Genomic DNA, 19,267 nt, shown 5'->3' with positions numbered 1-19,267 from the left:
GTTCCAATGCTGGAGGACCATCCTCCGAGCAGCTCCACCCTCAGCATCTCAATTCCCTCCCTCTCTAGGGCCCTCAGCCTCATACAGCACAAGCAAGAGTCCCTGGGAACTGTGGGAGCCCGGGGAATGTGGGCCCCAGAGGCAAAGCTGGGAGTGCTCACAAGGAAGACTGTTCCAAACTCTCAGGGCCCAGTCTGAGAAGCTCTGGGCACAAATGGCCCCATAGAGGCCAGACACACAGAGCCTGAGCTGGGCTCATTCTCCAGATAGAAGTTCTTCCTCCCATTGCCCTGACACCTGGCACACGGCCTGCTTGCTGTCCCATCTCACCCATCTGCGCCCTCCCCCAGCTGGGCACCAGCACCCTGGCTGTTGAAGGCCAGTCGGGGTGATGGAGGAGGGAGTGACTCCTCAAGGGGCCCTTGTGGTTCCTCCCCCAGAGCTATTCCTGGCCTGGGCGCCTCTCCACCCTCCAGTCCTCCTGCTTGACCTGACCCCACAGCTGGGAATCGTTTGCTGGGGGTGGGGCAGCCCCTGACTATATAAGCCTGGACCTAGGTGTCCCGGGCACCCTAGAGGCCCAGGCCCCCCAGCGGCTGACCCCTGCACACTCCAGCCTGGCCCCCCAGCCAGTCCAGCAATGATGGAGAAAACCACCTCCGAGGACCCTGCCTGCAGTACAGAAGAGACGGCAACTGAATCTGCCAAGGTGCCCACCGCAGAGCCTCCCCGAGAAGCGGCAGTATCAGAGTCCACCGGGGAAGAGCAGGTGCCCAAGCCACAGGCCCCTGCCCCTCAGGCCCCTGCAGCCCCCGCAACCACTAAGTCTGCACCCCCAAGTGAAGGTGACTGAAGGTGGGGCAGGGGAAGGAGGGAGGCAGGCATGTCGGGGGTGGAGGGGAGCTCTTGGCCGTGAACCTCTTCATCTCCCCAGATGTCCCCAGTGCCCCACTGCTGCTGACCCTGGAGGATGTGAGCAACAGCTCTGTGACTGTGAGCTGGGAGCCCCCAGAGAGCCTGGGGAGGCTGGGCCTCCAGGGCTATGTGCTGGAGCTCTGCAGAGAGGGAGGTGAGTGCTGGGCTAAGTCTTGCATACACCCAGGGGAGGTTGTCATGGAGGGTTGCAGGGACAAGTGCACAGGCCCTGTTGTTGGTCAGTCTGGGAGAGACGCAGAAGGGGGTGATGCAAGCAGTGGGCTCCTCAACCCACCTATCCTTTCTTGCTCCACCAGCAGGAGAGCAAGAAAGGGTAGGTAGGTGGGTTGAGGGGCTCCCCTGTCCTCAGTTCCAAGGAGTCTCTGAGTAAGAGAAGGGTAAAGGGACTCTGGGTTCTCCTTTGGCAAGAAGGGAAGGAAGTGCTAAGTCTCAGAGGACCCGGAAGTGTAGGAAGTGGAGAGGGAGGAGCAGGAGAGGGGAATGTTAGCATAAGAGACAGTGAGGAGAAAGCAGGAATGGGGTGAGAGTATGGGGGCTACATCCCTGATGCCACTGTCCCCCTCCATGGCCCAAGTCCAGCCTGGCCTCTGCCTCTGCCCCTACCTTGCTGTGTGACTTTGCAATTGTGTCCAACCCTCTCTGGGCTTCAACAACCTCATCTCTGGCCATGACTTCAGGGCTCTAACATCAGGTGTCTTTTATGCCATTTGACAAGAAGTCAGGGAAGGCAAAGAAGGGAAAAATGAGGCCCAGAGAGGGAGGCCGATTTCCCCAGATCACCAGCAGGCAAAGAAGCCCCACGGAGAGGGGCGCCTGTGGCCACACTGCCAAGACCTCACACTCTCTCCATCCCCTCAGCCTCGGAGTGGGTGCCTGTGAGTGCCCGGCCCATGATGGTGACCCAGCAGACCGTGCGGAACCTGGCTCTGGGAGACAAGCTCCTCCTGCGGGTGTCTGCAGTGAGTTCTGCAGGAGCTGGCCCGCCAGCCATGCTGGACCAGCCTGTCCACATCCGAGAGAATATCGGTAAAGCCCATCCTGGCCTTCAGCTCCCCAGCCCTTCCCAAACACCTCATCTAATGGAGAAACTGAGGCCAGCAGGTAGAGGGAGCCAGGCAGTCATTTCCCCCGTCCCACACTCACATGCACAAGCCACGCACTATCACATCTTGCCTGAAGAAAGTTCCAGGTTCCTCAGCAGCAAGGGGTCTCTGGAGGTCTAAGAAGCCATTTCCCTGAGTGGTCCAGCCCCCATGCCTTGAGGAAGGGGCTTCCTGATGCTCAGAAACAAAAGGTCAAGTTCCCTGGGTCACCTGCTCAATGCTAAGAGTCCATCTGTTCTTTCTCCCATCTAATCTCAATTCTTCCAGTGGCTATAAACACTCATTTTCTGCCCATTTCCTGTGTCCTGGGTTCCAGATTCTCTCAAAGGTCTTGAAACAGAGAGAAGGCCCTACTTGCCCCTCGTTCCACCACGGCCCTAGTGGAAAGAAAAAGAGGGTCTGCGAAAGGTCCGTGAAGACTTCTCCATCGCAGAGGGCGTACCTCACTGGGGCCCCGCAGGCCAGCTGCCATCCCCATTGCTAATATTTCTATTTGCAAGGTGCATTAGCCTCCCCCTGCTCCCCTCCCAGAGCTGATCGGGTTTCAGTCTGTTAATGACAGTGAGTCATTTGGTGTGATCTGAGGTCTCTGGGGACAGCACAGTCCCCCAGGGTGAGGAGAGACACAGGCAGGCAGGTGGCCTGAGGCCTTCTCCACATTCCTTCTTGTTCCTCCACAAGGGGATGGATGGTTCCTGGGAGAGGTTAAACAGAACTCTGTAGCTCTAGGCAAGGCCTCCAGAAGGAGAGGGGATCCACAGGAGGGGTCAAGTCTGGATTCAAAAGGAAATGTTCAGCTCTGAGGCCTGAGAGACATGGGAACCATGGGGTTAGGGAGCTTAGATTCACAGACTATTGAGGCCAAACAGATCCCAAGGAGCCCAGAGCATCCCTTGAGGTCACCCAGCCTTTTATTGGCAGTCCCAGAGTCTGATGCCTACACGGGACCACTCATGCCCCACTGCACTTCAGGGCATCTTCTCCGGTGGCACCCAAAACCCAAGGACATTCCCAGCCTTTGGCTCTGAGTGAGATGTGGCCCCACCTGGCAGCTGCAGTATGGCTGTGTCGACTCTAGTCTTGGAGGTGCCAGGAAGGCCTCTTGGTTGGGAGGGTGCTGGGCCTTCCCCATGGAACCAGGGAGCTCAGCCTCTGAGAGGCCCCTGAGGCCCAGCATTGATGGACCCAGCCAGACTCAGCACCCACTTCTCCATTCAAATTCCTCTGGCAGGAGAGAAGGGGATTTCCTGGAGAGAAGAGGGAGAGGAGGCTGTGAATAAGTGGGGAACAGCCAGGCTTGTCATGGGCAGGGCAGAGTGGGGGCCCTGTCCAGGATCCTTGACTGCTCAGCTGTCCCTCCTCAGCCACCTGGAGCTGCCAAGCATTCTTGACCCCCTGCAGCTGTCCCTAGAGCATTCCATGCCTGAGCTCCCAGAGCCAAGTGCCCACTCAGCTAATCCTCAGAGACACCGTGTTCCTTCTCACTGTCTCATCCTCCTCCGCCCTGCACACCACCAACCAACTGCTGCCACCTGTTTGCTGCAAAGGAGCCTCAGTCATGGGCCCAGCACCCGCCCAGGGGGACGGGGTGGTGGCCACTGCAGCTTCCTTTAGAATGCCCAGGGGCTTCAGTGGTTGCCCCTGACCAGGTGAGGGTCAGAAGGTCATTCCTTAGCATAACAGGTGGCTGAAATAGGACTTCAGGAAGGACTTCCCAGCTCTGAAACTAACAGATTATGGGAGGGTGACAGAGGAAGAAGGGGGGATACCTGCCCTGGCTTCACTTAGGAAGGGAAAGATCCTAATCCTCTCAATAAGGCCTGGATACAGAGGAAGAGACCAACAGGGTTTCATAAGGACTTCTCTGAAAGTCCTGGGCTTGTGGAGGGTCGGGAGTATTAGAGCAGGAAGACGGCAGTGGCCTCCCCTTCTTAGAAGTGCAGCCGGACAGGTGCAGCACCTGCTCCCCAGCAGGGGGAGACAGAGAGTCAGCTGGGGCCCATCTGGTGCTTGGGAATGCCTGGGCTGCAAGGCAAATCCCATCCTGGCAGAGTCGAGGCGCCAAGGGAGTGCCCAGGATGCTTACCAGTTCACACCATGGAGGCGCTGACCTCCTGAAACCTCCTGCTCCCTTAAGGGATGTGGGCCCCTAGACCTCAGGAGTGAAAGCTTCACCCTTCCTGCAAGGAGGGACCCCACGGCAGCCAGGCACACGCAGGACCCTCCTCCCAGCCAGCATCCCTCACCAGCTATCCCCTGCCACCTCAGAAACCCCAATCAGCCACCCCACTGCCCTGCTAAGCCCAGACTCTTGCTTTGATCCAGAGGCCCCCAAGATCCGTGTCCCCCGCCACCTCCGTCAGACCCACATCCGCCAGGTGGGAGAGACGGTCAACCTGCAAATCCCCTTCCAGGTGAGTATTACCCCCACCAAGGGTAAGAGGCTGGGTGGGAACCAGGCCCATTTAAGGGGAGCCTGGGAAGTGGCAGGATCTCCAAGGGTCGGGCTGAGACCCAGCGAGACGGCCTCATCCTCCCACAATCATGCACATGACTCATTGGTGATTCTCAGCCTGGGGATGGGCAGGTGGGCCCCAGAGCGGGCTGGACACCTGGAGGATGTGGCTCAGGGCAGCCCCTGTGGCTCCAGCCTCTGCTGCCCCTCCTGAGAAGGGCCAAAGGGACAGGCTTCCCCGAGAACAGCTCGAGACTCCTGGAGTTAAGGGGGTGTGGGGACGCTGGCACCTCCCTACACTCACCCTGGGGGCTCCTCCCTGCCAGGGGAAGCCTAAGCCTCAGGCCACATGGACCCACAATGGCCATGCCCTGGACAGCCAGCGGGTGAGCGTGCGCACTGGGGACCAGGACTCCATCCTCTTCATTCGCTCGGCCCAGCGCTCTGACTCGGGCCGCTACGAGCTCACCGTGCACGTGGAAGGCCTGGAGGCCAAGGCAGCCATTGACATCCTGGTGATTGGTATGGAGTCAGGGGAACAGTGCTGCCTCAAGGGGGACCTGGAGCCCCCGACCGCCTATCCCAGAGCTGACGGCTGATGGGAGCAGGCCAAGGGAATGTGGCAGGAGCCAAATCTTGGATGTAGGGGCTCTGTGGCCAGCCTGGCCCTCATGCTCACTTCCCCTCGCACTCTGGGCCTACAGAGAAACCTGGACCTCCCAGCAGCATCCAGCTCCTGGATGTCTGGGGCTGCAACGCTGCTCTTCAGTGGACGCCACCCCAGGACACAGGCAACACAGAGCTCCTGGGCTACACGGTGCAGAAGGCAGACAAAAAGACAGGGGTGAGGCAGAGCGGGGTCGGGGTACGAAGTGGTCAAGGTGGTGGAGAAGGCCCATCCCACTGAGTCTAGGGAGGGAGTCTAGGGATCCAGTTCTGGTCTGCCCACTGCTAACCTGACTCCCTAGGAGGCCCTTAACAAGACTTTTCCTCTCTGGACCTCAGATGCCTCCTGAAGACTGTGAGGAGGGCTGGCCCGGGCTGTCTGAAGCCTTTCAAGCTCTGGAGCCACACTTCTCAAATCTTAATGTCCACATGAGTCACCTGGGGAGCTTGCTAAGAGGCAGAGTGTGACTCAGTAGGTCCAGGGTGGGGGCTGAAGGCCTGCATTTCTAAGAAGTTTCCAGGTGATGCTGAAGTTGCACATCTGTGGGCCACACTTTGCACACGAAGGCTCTAGGATTCTCTGAGGACCCTTCAGAGGTCACCTGAGTGACCCAGGGAGCCCTTCTTCCAATTCAATGTCCCTGAGGTCCAAAGCTGGATGGTTCAGCATCCCAGGGTTGGGGGCATGGAATGAGTTCTGTGAGGAGAGGGCTCCAGGGTAAGCAGGGAGGGCGAGGACGGGGTGAGAAATGAGGGTGACGCCCAGGGCCCTGCAGCAATGGTTCACAGTGCTGGAGCGCTACCACCCAACCACCTGCACCATCTCTGACCTCATCATCGGCAACTCGTACTCCTTCCGGGTCTTCTCAGAAAACCTGTGCGGACTCAGCGCCTCAGCCACCGTCACCAAGGAGCTCGCCCACATCCAGAAGGCAGGTGGGTTTGGGCCCAGAGCTGGCTGTGCTAATTCTCTCCCTGTCCCTGCCTCTTCCTTGGCATCTCTGCACCCCTCTGTCTGGGCTTCTCCTGGGCGTCTGCCCCTGGAACACGTGCTGTCCCCTCACTCCACAGCTATGCCTACACACACACAGAATGGCTGTAAAGTAGTGGATGTGGCTGGTTGATTTTAACAAACACATCAGAGCAAATCCACACAAATGAAAGATGCCCCTTTGGAGGCTGTGTACTTATTCCAGAGATGCGTGTGCATCCGCCAAGTTTCAGGCAGAGAGTGCCTGAAGGGAATCTAAAGGGTGACCTGTGCATGGATGGGTAGTGTGCTAAAAAGGGTGAGTTTGCTAAAAACAAGCCTCCCAACCCTAATACACACCACATAGATGGACAAGAGAGATAGGAGTATTTACTGTCTCCACACAGGCACCCGACCCTCTTGCGTCAAATGTTAAACCCCGGGCCCTTTTCCCTGTCCCTTGTGTGCCCTGAGGCCCTCTCCGACCCACAGTCTGTGTGGGTTCCAGAAGGCAAACTTTTTTTAACACTAGCCTGAACTGCACAGAATTAGGAAGAAATTTTTGTTTAGAAAAGGAAAGCCAGTCAAGTCTCCAATGACAAACACAAAGGAAATATGGCATCTCTGAGTTACTAACCTCCACCTTCTGCCAAGATGCTCTCATCTCTGCTTTTTCCACCTTCTCTTCTCTGCTCACCACACTGACCCACCCAGCTACAGTCTCAGCTTTCTCTGCCTCTTTGAGATTGTCCAGGTTCCCGCAAATAAGCCATGACTTGCTATCCATAGATCATGGATCACAGTCAGTCCTAACAGGTCTCCTTCACTCCTGTAAGCTCAGATTCACCCGACTTTCTCCCCCGAACCCAGATATTGCTGCCAAACCTAAAGGGTTTATTGAGCGAGACTTCTCAGAAGCCCCCTCATTCACCCAGCCCCTGGCTGACCACACCTCCACCCCTGGCTACAGCACCCAGCTGTTCTGCAGTGTCCGAGCTTCACCCAAGGTGAGGGTCCAGGCCCTGCTGTGCCCTGGGCTAGTGGGGGCAGATGGGGACAGCAGGGCTGAGGAATCCTCCAGGCATCCGCACCTTAGCCTGGGGATAGCCTTTGAGTGCCCCGCTCCAGTCCACACTTCCCCAGCTCTCTTCTGACCATGCCTCCCAGCCCAAGATCATCTGGATGAAAAACAAGATGGAGATCCAGGGCAACCCCAAATACCGCGCCCTCTCTGAGCAAGGCGTCTGCACCCTAGAGATCCGGAAACCCAGCCCCTTTGATTCTGGGGTCTACACCTGCAAGGCCATCAACGTGCTGGGGGAGGCATCTGTGGACTGCCGGCTGGAGGTCAAAGGTGAGAGTTTGAGGATGGGAGAGCAGGAGTCAGCACCTCTCTGGAGCTGAACTACAGGCAGCGGAGAGCTTAAAATCAAGGCACAAAAGAAGGGGTAGTAAGATTGGGGTCAGGCTGTGCCAATTACTTTCCAAACGGGAGGGTGGACAGGTGTAGAAGAGGGTGTGTAACCGTGAACCTTGTCAGTTCCCCGCCACTTCCCCCAAACTCTAACTGCAGCCTCTCTTCCAGCCTCAGCCACGCACTGAAGAGCCACAGGAGGAGGCTGTGATGAGGAGCCAGGTAAATGGTAAATGGCCTGGCCCACCCTCTCTGTTACCTCTGCAGGTGGCACAGAAGCGGAGAGGAGGCCGGGAGCAGGGGGTGGGAGTGAGAAGGAAAGGTGGTGGTCAGCTCTAGGTACAAACTTGAGGACACAGGCAACTAGCACGCATGTCCAGAGACTCGCAGTGATGTTGCAGGGCCAGGCGATGCCAGTGTGGTCCGGAAGGGGGTTGATTCCGTGGACCGCCACATGACCAGAGTCTACTCCCAGCTCTGAGTGACCTTCAGCAAAGGTGTTCTGTTTGGACACATTTCCTCATCCGAAAACTGGGGATAACAACCTTTCCCTGCCTTCCCTCCCCTGGTGGTGGTTCTGAGGCTCTGCATAAGTACAGAAGTATCTAGAACTGCAGTGGGCAGAGTTCAGACCTGGGCTTGGTCCTGAGGGAGGGAGGCCTGGTGAGAAAGAGGGTGCTGCTCCCCCTCCCCTCTCTGCACCTCTTTGGCCTGCAGCTGAGGTCTGTTCACACCAGGGGCTCAGGAAGCATGTCCTCCTCCAGGTGCTGCAGGCCTGAAGGGTCAGGTCCGCCAGGCCCACAGTCAAACTCCAGAGATGTCCAAGACCCCCACTTCCATAGCGACGGCTGATGGAACCGCCCCTGGTACCTGCTGGCCTCCCTCCCATAGAGGCTGTTGTCCAGAACTCAGGACTGGGCCTGGTAGGCCCCGGGCCAGACTATCTGAGCTCAAGGGGTGCTGGAAGGCACAGAGATTGGAGTGCCCTGCGGAGTTGCACACTGGGTGGGAAGCACTCTAATAAAGATGCGTGGTGTTACAGTGCCGGGCCTCTGTGCCACTGAGCGACATCATCTAGGGGGAGGTGCTATGTCACCAGGAGGCGGGGGTGTCTGAATGTTTCACCATGAGGGATTCTCCAGATATGTCACCATGAGGAAGATGCCAGTGGGAGAGGTCTCAGGATGTCATGGCTGGGGTGGGGGGTGGGGGTTCTGGACATGTGAGTTTTCAGGATCTCACTTCCTGATCAGGGTTTGCTACCCCAAGTGTGTAACTATGGAAACAGACACACCCTCTCTGGAACCTTCCTTCCTTGAACGCCTCCACAGGCCCACTCCCGCAGCTCCTCCCGGCCCCCGCCATTGCTTCCTCTCTGCTGAAGCTGTCTTGTTGCCCTCAACAGTGGTGGGGGTGGGCGCCCAACAATGTGCTCTCCACAGGGTTCACAGTTTTTTATTAGTCACATGGGCCTCCCTTGGGAGCCAGGGCACCCCATTTCCAACAGAGGGAAGGGCCTGGAAGCAAGGCCTGGAGTTGACACTCATGTTCAGAAAGTCAACTCAATGACCACCTCCCCTCCCCCGCCTCACCCTCCCCCCACATGGGGGCTCCAGACTCCCCCGCCTTACGCCCCCTCCACGGGGGCTCCAGGTTCCCCTGCCTCGCCACCCCCCACAGGGGCTCCAGGCTTGGCAGGGCATGGGTTGGTCCTTCCCTAGATCCCTGAAGTCCTAGACCCCCAGACACCTGCAATAGAGCTTCCAAAGTCCCTGAAAACCCAGCCAAATACTAGGGGTATTGAGGGATTCACATGACAGCAAGGCCTCCCACACAGTCTCGGGGGTGCTCTCCTCTGCCTGCTGCAGCCTGCTAAACCCACCCCAGGGGGACCCACAGTCAACACTGAGTCCTTACAGACCCTTTCCTTCGTCCACTCCGTCCCCAGGCAGGCAGAATGTCTAGGGTTCTCCTCTCCATTAGGCCCAGAAGCAGCAGAGATGGGGTCACCTAGGACAGTTCAGGCCCAGCATCGGGCGGGCCAGTGGAGCTGGTGGCCCAGATGACAGGTAATTACACTCCAGGCTCCTCCCTGGAAAACTCAGGGCAAGAAAGAGGGCTCAGAGCTGCCACCTCATGGCTGTTTGAAGCCAGCACCTACCGCACCAAGCTCACTCCCCAGGGCATGCAGCCAGCACTCCAGCAAATATCAGAAATGATTTCTGAACCTACCCTTTCTGCCTCTCCCACGTACAACCCTGGGCTGACCCAGGGCAAGGAGAGCAGGCACCCTAGCACCTGGTATGGCCTGGGGTCCAGAGTCCTCAGAGGTGGGAATGGAGGCTCCTTGATTCCTGCCCCTTAGCTGCCTCTGGCCACCCTCTCCTACAGAACAGGAGAGACAGCCAGGCCAGTGCGTCCTCGACCTCTCTCCTTCCATCCGTCTCAGAGGGGATGCTCTCCTCTCCTTAAGCTTGGTTGGTGGGGCTGCACCACCAACATCTAAGACAAGCAGACTCCCCTGCCTCACTGCAGAAGCCCAAGCACCTTCTCCCAGCCCAGGTGGCTCCTCTGCAGTCTTGGCCTCCCCAGGACCTGCCCAGCCCTGAAGCGCTGGACTGCTCATGGGATGGTCAGGCAGGTGGAGGCTCAGGACACTCTTGCCTCTGGACACCCGGTCCCTCTGTAGGATCCTTGCCCTCCCAAGCCTCCTGCAGGGCCCAGAAGTATAGGGTAGTTAACTCCTAGTGGAGGGACCACACTCTGTGGGTATCTCTTCAGAGCCTCCCCCGTGCCCCTGGCCCACAGCCCAGCTGGGGCAGGCTCAGGGAGACCCCTGGGACAGTGAGCAAGTGAGGACTGGACTGAGACCCCACTGGATGTGGGCTGGTGGGAGCAGAAGGTGGGGTCTAGTCATCAGGCCTCTCTTCTGGGAGATCCTCATCAATGGGGGGTGCGGGCTGGCAGCGGAAATGGTCATTCCAAATCTTAAGGAAGGTGACGCGGAACTTCTGGATGCGGAAGGCGTAGACGATAGGGTTCATGGCCGAGTTGCCGTGCGTAAGGAAGATGGCAATGTAGGTGAGGATGCTGGGCTTGTGGCAGGACGGGCAGAAGAGGGTGATGCAGTTGAGGATGTGCAAAGGCAGCCAGCTGAGAGCAAAGAGGAAGAGGATGAGGGCCAGCGACTTGGCGATCTTCAGCTCCTTCCCATAGTACTTCTGTGGGTCACCAGAGGAGGCCGATACCTTCTTGTTGAGCTGCTTGCGGATTAGGTAGAAGACCTCCAGGTAGATGAGGACCATGAGGAGAAGCGGGGGCAGCACCCACACAAAGAAGTTGAAGTAGACCATGTACTCCATGCTGATGACCTTCTCGAACTCGCACTTGATCACGGGCTCCCCCATGCTGCCGTTGGCTGCCCAGGCCCGCTCCACTGCACTCAGATTGTTCCAGCCAAACATAGGGGTCAGCCCCACCACCAAGGAGAGGATCCAGCAGCCGGCGATGGCCACCGCCGCCCTCCGGGGGGTCACCACCATCTTGTATCTGGGGGAGAAGAGGGCAGAGTGTTAGGATCTGCCTCCTAGCTGCCTTGAAAGGCCCCTCCGAGGCACACCTGGCCTCCAGGGGCCTCTAAGAGGAGCACCCTCCCCATCCAGGAAGAGGTGCATGTCTTTTGCTTGAGGGCCGAGTTTTCAGGATCTAAGATTTAGTGCTTGCCATGCATTGGCTCATTCTCCTGCAGAGAAAGGAAATCCTGATTAATGACAAAAATAATAATAGAAAATCACAGAGGAGCTCCTTTAGGAATTTCAAGGAAAAGTAAAAATTCCTCCCATGCACTCAGCACACCCCCACTGGTTATCTCACCCTTGCTTCATGACAGCCTTCATCACGTAGGAAGTTACCGGCAGAATGTGGGCTACCCAATCGACAGATGAGGAAACTGAGGTTCAGAGTAGTCACAGGATCTGCCCAAGGCCACATGGAAGGTAGCAGTGCCGTCCCGTGCTTCCTAAAACATGTCTACACTGACCGAAACACCCAGGTGATTAACAAACCATCCCTTCTCTTAGGCCAGCAGACACAACTGCCATTTCAAAAAATCTTTCACACAACCCCCCTTCTCTTGGCCTTGTCCCATACTCCCCTGCCATACCACGTCTCCCACCTCTACATTAACCTCCTGTTTCCCCTTCCAGTCACTGTGCAGCACTTAACTCCTAACGGCTTGATCTCAAGAACCAGCCCTGCACTGTCAAGCTAACTGGAAATGATGCTCAGGAAAGAAAACTGATATTCACTGAGCATCTACTACATGCTGGATACTTTCACTCATTCATTCAAGCATTTATGCACGCATACATGGATGCATTCATTCAGCAAGCATTTGTCAAGTGCTTTCTGTGCTAGGCATTGCTCTCTGTGCTGAGAATAAGATAAAAGATCCCTGCTTCTACATATCTCACATTTTGGGTGAAGAGACAGGTAACACCAAAGCAAGAAAATAAACAAGACAACTACAGATCATGATATGTTATTTAAAGGAAATAAGTTGAGTCAAGGGCCAGAACTCTCTAAATTTTTTCATGTCATGACCCACAAAGAAGATGGAAACATCTGGATGACGAGGCTGCTCATGAGCCACAAGGGTTGGGCGTTTTCACATCTCAGGGGTTCCTGCTTCCCTTTAAACCAATCTAGCCAACAGCCATCATGGCTTCTGACTACACACTGGCCTTGGAGACAGTGCCAAGGGCTGGGTCTCACCCAGCTCTGTGCTGAGGAGCTGGCTGAGCAGCAGCAGCTTGCCCAGTTGTTATTTTCCAATGCAGCTTCTGAAATGGATGGAGTGCCCTCCTGAGCATGTAAACAGCTTCTGAGACCCGGGAGTGTGAAGGGAGAGGCTGCCGACTGTTTCCTTCTGCCCCAGGGATGCAGAATCTGCGGCTTTCTCCTGCATGGTGATGATGCTTAAAGTCTGTCTCACCCCAGACAACACTTCTCCTAGATCCTTTACCATCCATCAAAGCCCACCTGCTCTGTGAAGGCTATAGAGGTAGGAAGGGAGACAATTTGCAGAGTGGGAGGAACCAGATGCCCCCTCTCCACCCCATCTAGAAGATAAGGACTAGAAGAGACCTTTGGAATCTCATTTTCTATCCCTTCATTGTCCCAGTGAAGAAATTGAGGACTAGATGACTCCAACACCTTCGGAGCAGTTCCCCTCTCCTACTCTGTGATCATAGGATTCTTGTGCCCCAAACCACCACCAAGGGGCCTTGAGAGGTGACTGGTTCACTTGTGACTCTGAAGTTTCCTTAGATCCAATCCTCACTCTCTTGCTGTAATTGAAGCCCATTCCCTCCTCTGTATCCTCAGCAGAATGACCAGGCCTGGTGCAGACACTGTGAGTCAGAAGACCCAAACTTGGGCCGCCAGTCTGCAACTTGCTAGATCAATGTCTCCTCTGTAAAAGAGACCTACTTCAGAGGGGGAGGATCAAATGAGATACTATGTGTGCAAGTACTCTGTAAACACCCGACCAGTGTTCGTTTGCCTGAGCTCTTCTTACCCCTCCAAGCTCCTAGACAAATGGCCACCTGGAAAACTCCAGTATCTCTGGATGCTCAGCAAACACAGCCTAAGGGCTATTTAAACATCTTCCTCACATCTTGTTCCTGACCATCTCAAAGTGTTCCCCATGTGTCCTCTTAGACATGGTGGAAAAAGTTCTGGGAATGCGTCTACAGGAAAAGACCAAAGGAACGTTGGTCATTCTGAAGGCTGAGAGATGCTATCTCAGCAGCTACACAGCAGAGAGTAGGGCCAGATCCCCAGGTGAACCTCAGCAGGGAAAGAGAGCTGCTGCTTCAGAGAGGACGGGGCCAGGTGTCCTGCCTACCCCTACCACCCATCACATCTGCTATTTATTACCACATTTATCATGTACAAATCCCTTTCTCAGTCCTATCTCGGGTAATCCCCATAACCGCTGCTGTGGTGAGCACAGCAGATAAGGGAATGCCCATTTCACAGATTAGAAACTCCACTGGCCTGGGTCTCCTGACTCCAAGCCCAGCTCACCTTCAGGGTGCCAGGCTGACTGTGGGTTGCTGAGATGCAGATGATCGGCAAGTTGAAAATATCCCTTGCCTATTAGAGTTAAAAGGGGAACTTCTAGACCTCGCCCAAGGAAGGCACCACCCAGAGTCAGTGGGGTGGGCCAGGTGACCTCTGGTGCTGCCGTCCAGCCTATGGATTGAGGGATCTAGCCTGGGACTGACATCAGGGCAGTGATGACCTATGGAGAGAGGAGAGGTAGACAGTGACAGTCTAGACACTGACAGGAGAGAGGGAAGAGACAACTTCTAGCTACAGAGGTGGCTCCCTCCCCTCTTCTCTCCTCACCCCTCACCCTTCTGACCGCTTGGAGCCCCCGGGGTTAAAGCTTTTCTGGGGCTCCTCCAGTTCCCAGTCCCAGCAGACCCTGCAGCTTAGGGTATCAGCTCTCATCTGTTTTTCTTGCTATTTTCTCCCTGGTGGGAAAGGGCTGGACCCAAGACCTTGGCTGAGGTGGGGCAGGCTCTCACAGGAAGGGCTGCCTCCCAGGGCGAGGGGAGAAGCTCACCTCTCCTTACGCGTGGGAAAGGAAGCAGAGGCTGCAAGTCCTGGGGCATGCGTGGGGTGGGGGTGGGGGTGTATGGAAGGTGCCTCTGACTTGGGAATGCCCCTCCCAAGTCCACAGCATCCCCGAGGGCTGTGCTGGGAGCCAAGCAGGGAGATGCTGCTCTCAGGAGCGTGCAGCTCAGGCGTGCACGAACGGGAGAGCAATGGAACAGAAACAGGAAAACACCAAGTGGGGTCCCGTCCACAGGCCAGCAGGGCAGACAGCGCCTTAACGATAGCCCTGAGGGGACTGGGCGCAGTGGCTCATGCCTGTAATCCCAGCACTTTGGGAGGCCAAGGCGGGATCACGTGAGGTCAGGAGTTCAAGACCAGCCTGGGCAACATGGTGAAACCCTGTCTCTACTAAAAAAAAAAAAAAAACATACAAAATTAGCCAGGCATGGTGGCGCATGCTTGCAATCCCAGCTACTCGGGAGGCCGAGGTAGGAGAATTGCTTGAACCCAGGAGGCAGAGGTTGCAGTGAGCCGAGATCGCGAGATTGCGCCCTTGCACTCCAGCCTGGGCAACAAGAGCGAAACTCTGTCTCAAAAAAAAAAAAAAAAAAAAATAGCCCTGAGGCAACTAGGGAGAGCCCCACCTCCAGAATCTCCTTCAAAGTGCATAAAATCCCATAAGGAATGAGACATTCCTTTGGGTTAAGTAAGAGTTGCCTTCTCTGTGTGCTATTTATTTATTTAGTTTATTGAGACGGGGTCTCCCTGTGTTGCCCAGGTTGGTCTCGAGCACCTGTGCTCAAGCAATTCTGCCCCCTCGACCTCCTGAAGTTCTAGAATTACAGGTATGAGCCACCACGCCCACCTGTGTGTTTTTTTAAAAGCTAAAATGACATGAACTCCATAGTATGAATTAGTTTATTAGTCGGAACTTCTCATTGATGATGATAACATGAAAAGACTGAGTCCCCAGAGCAATGGGCTACAGAGACCCTGAGAGGCAAAGGGATCGCTTGAGGAAAGAAATGGAAGGCGGTTCCTGTTGAGCCTCTCAGTGATGGCAAGAGCTGGTGGCTGAACAGAAAAGGATTTCGTATCATAGCTGCTGCAAGAGTGTCAATATGGTTTAGAGGTGGAAATGAGGGAACGAAGTCTACAAATCCTGTGTCCAAATAGGGCAGGGCAGAGAGAGCCATTGGTTCTTCCCAGGACACCCTGGCAGGGCTGCCATAGGAGGGGTGGGAGATTCTGGAGGCTAAGTGAGGAAGGAGTTCAAAATAATAGTTATCTGATCGATAATAACAACAATAAAAATGCTGGTAAGCATTAACATTTATTTCTATGCGCTGGGCACTATTTATTTATTTATTTATTTATTTATTTAAGAGATAGGCTCTCACTCTGTCTCCTAGGCTGGATTGCAGTGGTGCAATCACAGTTAACTGTAACCTCAAACTCCTGGGCTCAAGAGATCCTTCCACCTCAGCCTCCTCAGTAGTGGGGACAAGTGTGGGCCACCATGCCCAGTTATTTTTAAGTGTTTTTGTAGAGATGGGGGTTTCACTATGTTGACCAGGCTGATCTTAAACTCCAGGGCTCAAGTGATCCTCCTGCTCTGGCCTCCCAAAGTGCTGGGATTACAGGCGTGCGCCACTGCGCCCAGCCCTGGGTGCTGACTTTATAGACATGGTTTTATTGATACTTCAGCACAAGCCTATCACTTAGATACTACAGGTTGAGCATCCCTAATGTGAAAATCCAAAAGCCCAAATGCTCCAAAATTCAACACTACTTGAATGCCAACAAGACACTCAAAGAAAATGTTCATTTGAGCATTTCAGATTTCCAGATTAGGGATGCTCAACCAGTGAGTATAATGCAAATATTCCAAAATCTGAAAAAATCCAAAATTGGAAACACTTCTGGTCCCACACATTTTGGATAAGGGATACTCAACCTGTGTCATTATTCTTATTTCTTAATTGCAGTAACTGAGACTTGGAGAGATTAGAAAACATGTCCAAGGCCACTCTGCCAGGAAAAAGCAGGAAAAGAATTTCTAAGACGCCAATATGTCCAAGTGCAAAGCCCATATTGGACCCGGCTCTGCCACTCTGGGAGACAGAGGACACGTGAGGATTGGAGGGCGGAAGCTTGGAGCAGAAGAAGGGAGCCATGGCTAGGGCCTGCAAGGCAAGCCTCTCCTGCCCCAGGCAAATCTCCCTGGACTAAGCAGTTGTGAGGACGCCATTGTGCCTTGCCTAGGAGCCTCACTCCTCCCGCAAAGTCTGACCTCTTTCTGAGCCATCAGAATGACCTGTTCACATGCATGTGCTGCCCAGCTATTTAGTTGGTGTCTTGTTCCTTCTGGGGGCAATCAGGTGGTTGAGACTCACCCTTTCATTTATTGAAGGGGTATTCATTGAGCACCTATCAGGTGCCAGGTTCTAGGTGTTAGGGTTCAGGAATATAGAAGAGAACAGACTCATGAAAGCATCATTCTGCAGACAGAGAAACAGGCAATAGATATGCAAACAAATAAACTAGATCATTTTAGAGAGTGAAAAGACCTACCAAGCGAAATAAGCAGGGTAACCCAGGAGTGAGTGAGTGGGCAGGGCACGCTGCTGATACGCAGGGCAGCCTCTCTGAGGATGAGACAATGAGCCGAGAGCCAAAGGACCACCAATGAGTCAGCCAGGGAAAGATCTGGGTCAGAGCCTTCTAGGCAGAAGGCACCATCGGGGAGAGGTGCTGAGGCCAGAGTGGCAAGAGAGGGCTAGTGTGAAGGAGCCTCAGGGGTGAAGGCCCGAGAGAGGCCAGCTCAGTCAGAGAAGAGGCCTAGGGCTGAGAGGGCTGCAGTAAGTATTCTGGGGTTTATTCTAAGTACAAGGAAAAGTCATTTTAAGCAAAGGAATAATATAATCGAATTTCTGTTTTTAAAAAACAACTCAGGCTGCTGTGTGGAGAATGTGTTGCAGCAGGGAATGAGGGAAGGCAAGAAAACCAGCAGGAGGCTATTTTAGCCGTCCAGGCAGATGAGGGTGGGATGCTGTAGCAGGCGGCATGGGAATTGAGAAGAAGCATATGGCTTTGAGATGTATTTAGGAACAGGGCCAACAGGACCTGCTGCTGAGTTTGGATGTTGCTATGGTTTGAATGTGTCCCCCAAAGCTCATGTGTTGGAAATTTAATCCCCAATGCAACAGTGATGAAAGGTGGGACCTTTGAGAGGTCATTAGATCCTGGGAGCTCCGCCCTCTTGAATGGATTAATGCCATTGTTGCAGAAGTGGGTTCATTATCACAGGAGTGGAGTCTTTATAAAAGATGAGTTTGGCCACCTTCTTTTCTTTCTTGAGAGTGTGCTCTTTTGTCCTTCTACCCTTGAGCCATAGGATGAGCCAGAAAAAAAGGCCCTTGTCAGATGCAGACCCTCGATCTTACACTTCTCAGCTTCCAGAAATGTGAGCTAACTTCTTTTCTTTATAAATTACCCAGTTTCAGGTATTCTGTTATAGCAGCACAAAATGGACTAAGACAGAAAATTGGTACCAGAAGCGGGGTTGTTGCTATAACAAATACCTGAAAATGTGGAAGCAGCTTTAGAACTGGGTAACAGGTATAGGCTGGAAGAGTTTGGAGGAGTAGACAAAAAAAAAAAAAAAAAAAAAAAACTGCCTAGACTGCCATAAATGGAGCATTAAGGGTAATTCTGGTGAAAGCTCAGAAGACAAGAGCTGTAGAGAGCAACTGAATCTTTTAAGGGATGATTTGAATGGTCGTGATTAGAATGCTAGCAGAAAATCTGGACACTAAAGAAATTTGGATGAGGTCTCAGATGCAAACAAGAAACAAGATACTGAAAACTGGAGTAAAGGTCATCTTTGTTATGTAGTTGTAAAGAACTTGGTGAAATTGTGTCTTGTGGAAGGCAGAACTTTAGAGCAACTAACTGGGATATCTAGTAGAAGGAATATCCAAGCAACAAAACATTCAAGGTGCTACATGGTTTCTTTTTGCCATTTATAGCAAAATGAAGGAAGATAGAGATGATTTAAAGATGAAAGTTATCATTAAAAGGGAAGCAGAATGGAAAGATTTGGAAAACTCTCAGCCTGGCCATGTAAAGAATTAAAAAGTATGTTCAGGAGAGAATACTAAGGATGTGGCCAAAACACCATTTGCTAAAGAGAATAACATGGATAGAAAGAAGCCAGATTCTATTCATCAAGATGATGGGAGAGTGACCACACAGGCATTTCAGAGATTTTCAGGGCAGGTGAGGACCTTTAGAGCAAGGTTTCCAGAGACACCAGGCGGGACCTCGGCGTTTGCTGCCCAGGGCCACCTCAGGACTCTGCTCTACCACAGTGCTCCTTGGCAGCCCCAGTCATGGCTCAAGCAGGCCCAGATGTAGCTTGTGCTGCTGCTGCAGAGAGCACAAGTGGTAGGTAGGTCTTGGCAGTGTCCACATGGTGTGGATTCTGCAGGTGCACAGAGTGTGGGAGCTGTGGGGTCATGCCAGCCTCCAGTTAGATTTCAAAGGATATCATGGACAGCCTGGAGGCCCAGGCAGCAACTTGTCACAGGGACAGAGCCACCACAGAGATCCCTCACCAGGGCAATGTCTCCTGGAGTCATGGGAGTGAGGCCACTGTACAGACCCCAGCACTGTAGGACCACCAGCATGCAACTCCAGCATGGGAGAGCTGCAGGCATGAGACTCCAGTCCACGAGCGTTGCTTCATGGGCTGAGCCCAGTACAGCCAATATGTCCAGAAGGTGGTACCTGGAGTAAAAGGCTATTCTAGACTCTTAAGATTTAATGTTGTCTGGCTTGTTGGGGTTTGGACTTACTTGGGTCCTGTTACTGCTTTCTTCTTGCCTATTTCTCCCCTTTGGAATGGGGATACCTATCCTATTCCTGTCCCACTATTGTATTTTGGAAGCATGTAACTTGTTTTGATTTCATAGGCTCACAACTAGAAGGAAATTTGCCTTAGGATGAATCCTGTCTTGAGCCTCACCCATATCTGATTTAGATGAGACTCCAGACTTTGGACTTTTGAGTAGATGCTGGATCTAGTTAAGACT

At 53.9% G+C, this 19,267-nt stretch overlaps 2 protein-coding genes across 5 annotated transcripts in view; one reads left to right on the top strand and one right to left on the bottom strand.

Moving 5' to 3' along the window:
• Window positions 1-204: 204 nt before the first annotated feature.
• On the top strand, window positions 205-8,487 carry MYBPH (myosin binding protein H). The gene is made up of 11 exons (XM_023186993.3): window positions 205-845; window positions 935-1,069; window positions 1,795-1,962; window positions 4,365-4,453; window positions 4,821-5,016; window positions 5,199-5,338; window positions 5,937-6,096; window positions 7,001-7,137; window positions 7,298-7,484; window positions 7,716-7,766; window positions 8,309-8,487. Exons 1-10 carry the CDS (start codon window positions 641-643, stop codon window positions 7,730-7,732), a joined length of 1,434 nt encoding a protein of 477 aa, XP_023042761.1. The 5' UTR covers window positions 205-640; the 3' UTR covers window positions 7,733-7,766; window positions 8,309-8,487.
• A 1,663-nt stretch (window positions 8,488-10,150) lies between these two features.
• Window positions 10,151-19,267, bottom strand: part of ADORA1 (adenosine A1 receptor) — a 38,655-nt gene continuing 29,538 nt past the window's right edge. For 2 of the 4 annotated variants that reach the window (XM_023186997.2, XM_023186998.2), the window contains one exon: window positions 10,210-11,093. In XM_023186997.2, the coding sequence (XP_023042765.1) occupies window positions 10,454-11,093 (640 nt within the window). In that variant the 3' untranslated portion in view covers window positions 10,210-10,453. Of the gene's footprint in view, window positions 11,094-19,267 lie in introns of all 4 variants that reach the window. The other 2 variants (XM_023186996.2, XM_026456686.1) reach the window with 2 other exon arrangements.

This window comes from Piliocolobus tephrosceles, chromosome 1 (assembly GCF_002776525.5).
Source record: "Piliocolobus tephrosceles isolate RC106 chromosome 1, ASM277652v3, whole genome shotgun sequence".
NCBI lineage: Eukaryota > Metazoa > Chordata > Mammalia > Primates > Cercopithecidae > Piliocolobus > Piliocolobus tephrosceles.
This window is presented reverse-complemented; position numbering and strand designations above follow the sequence as displayed.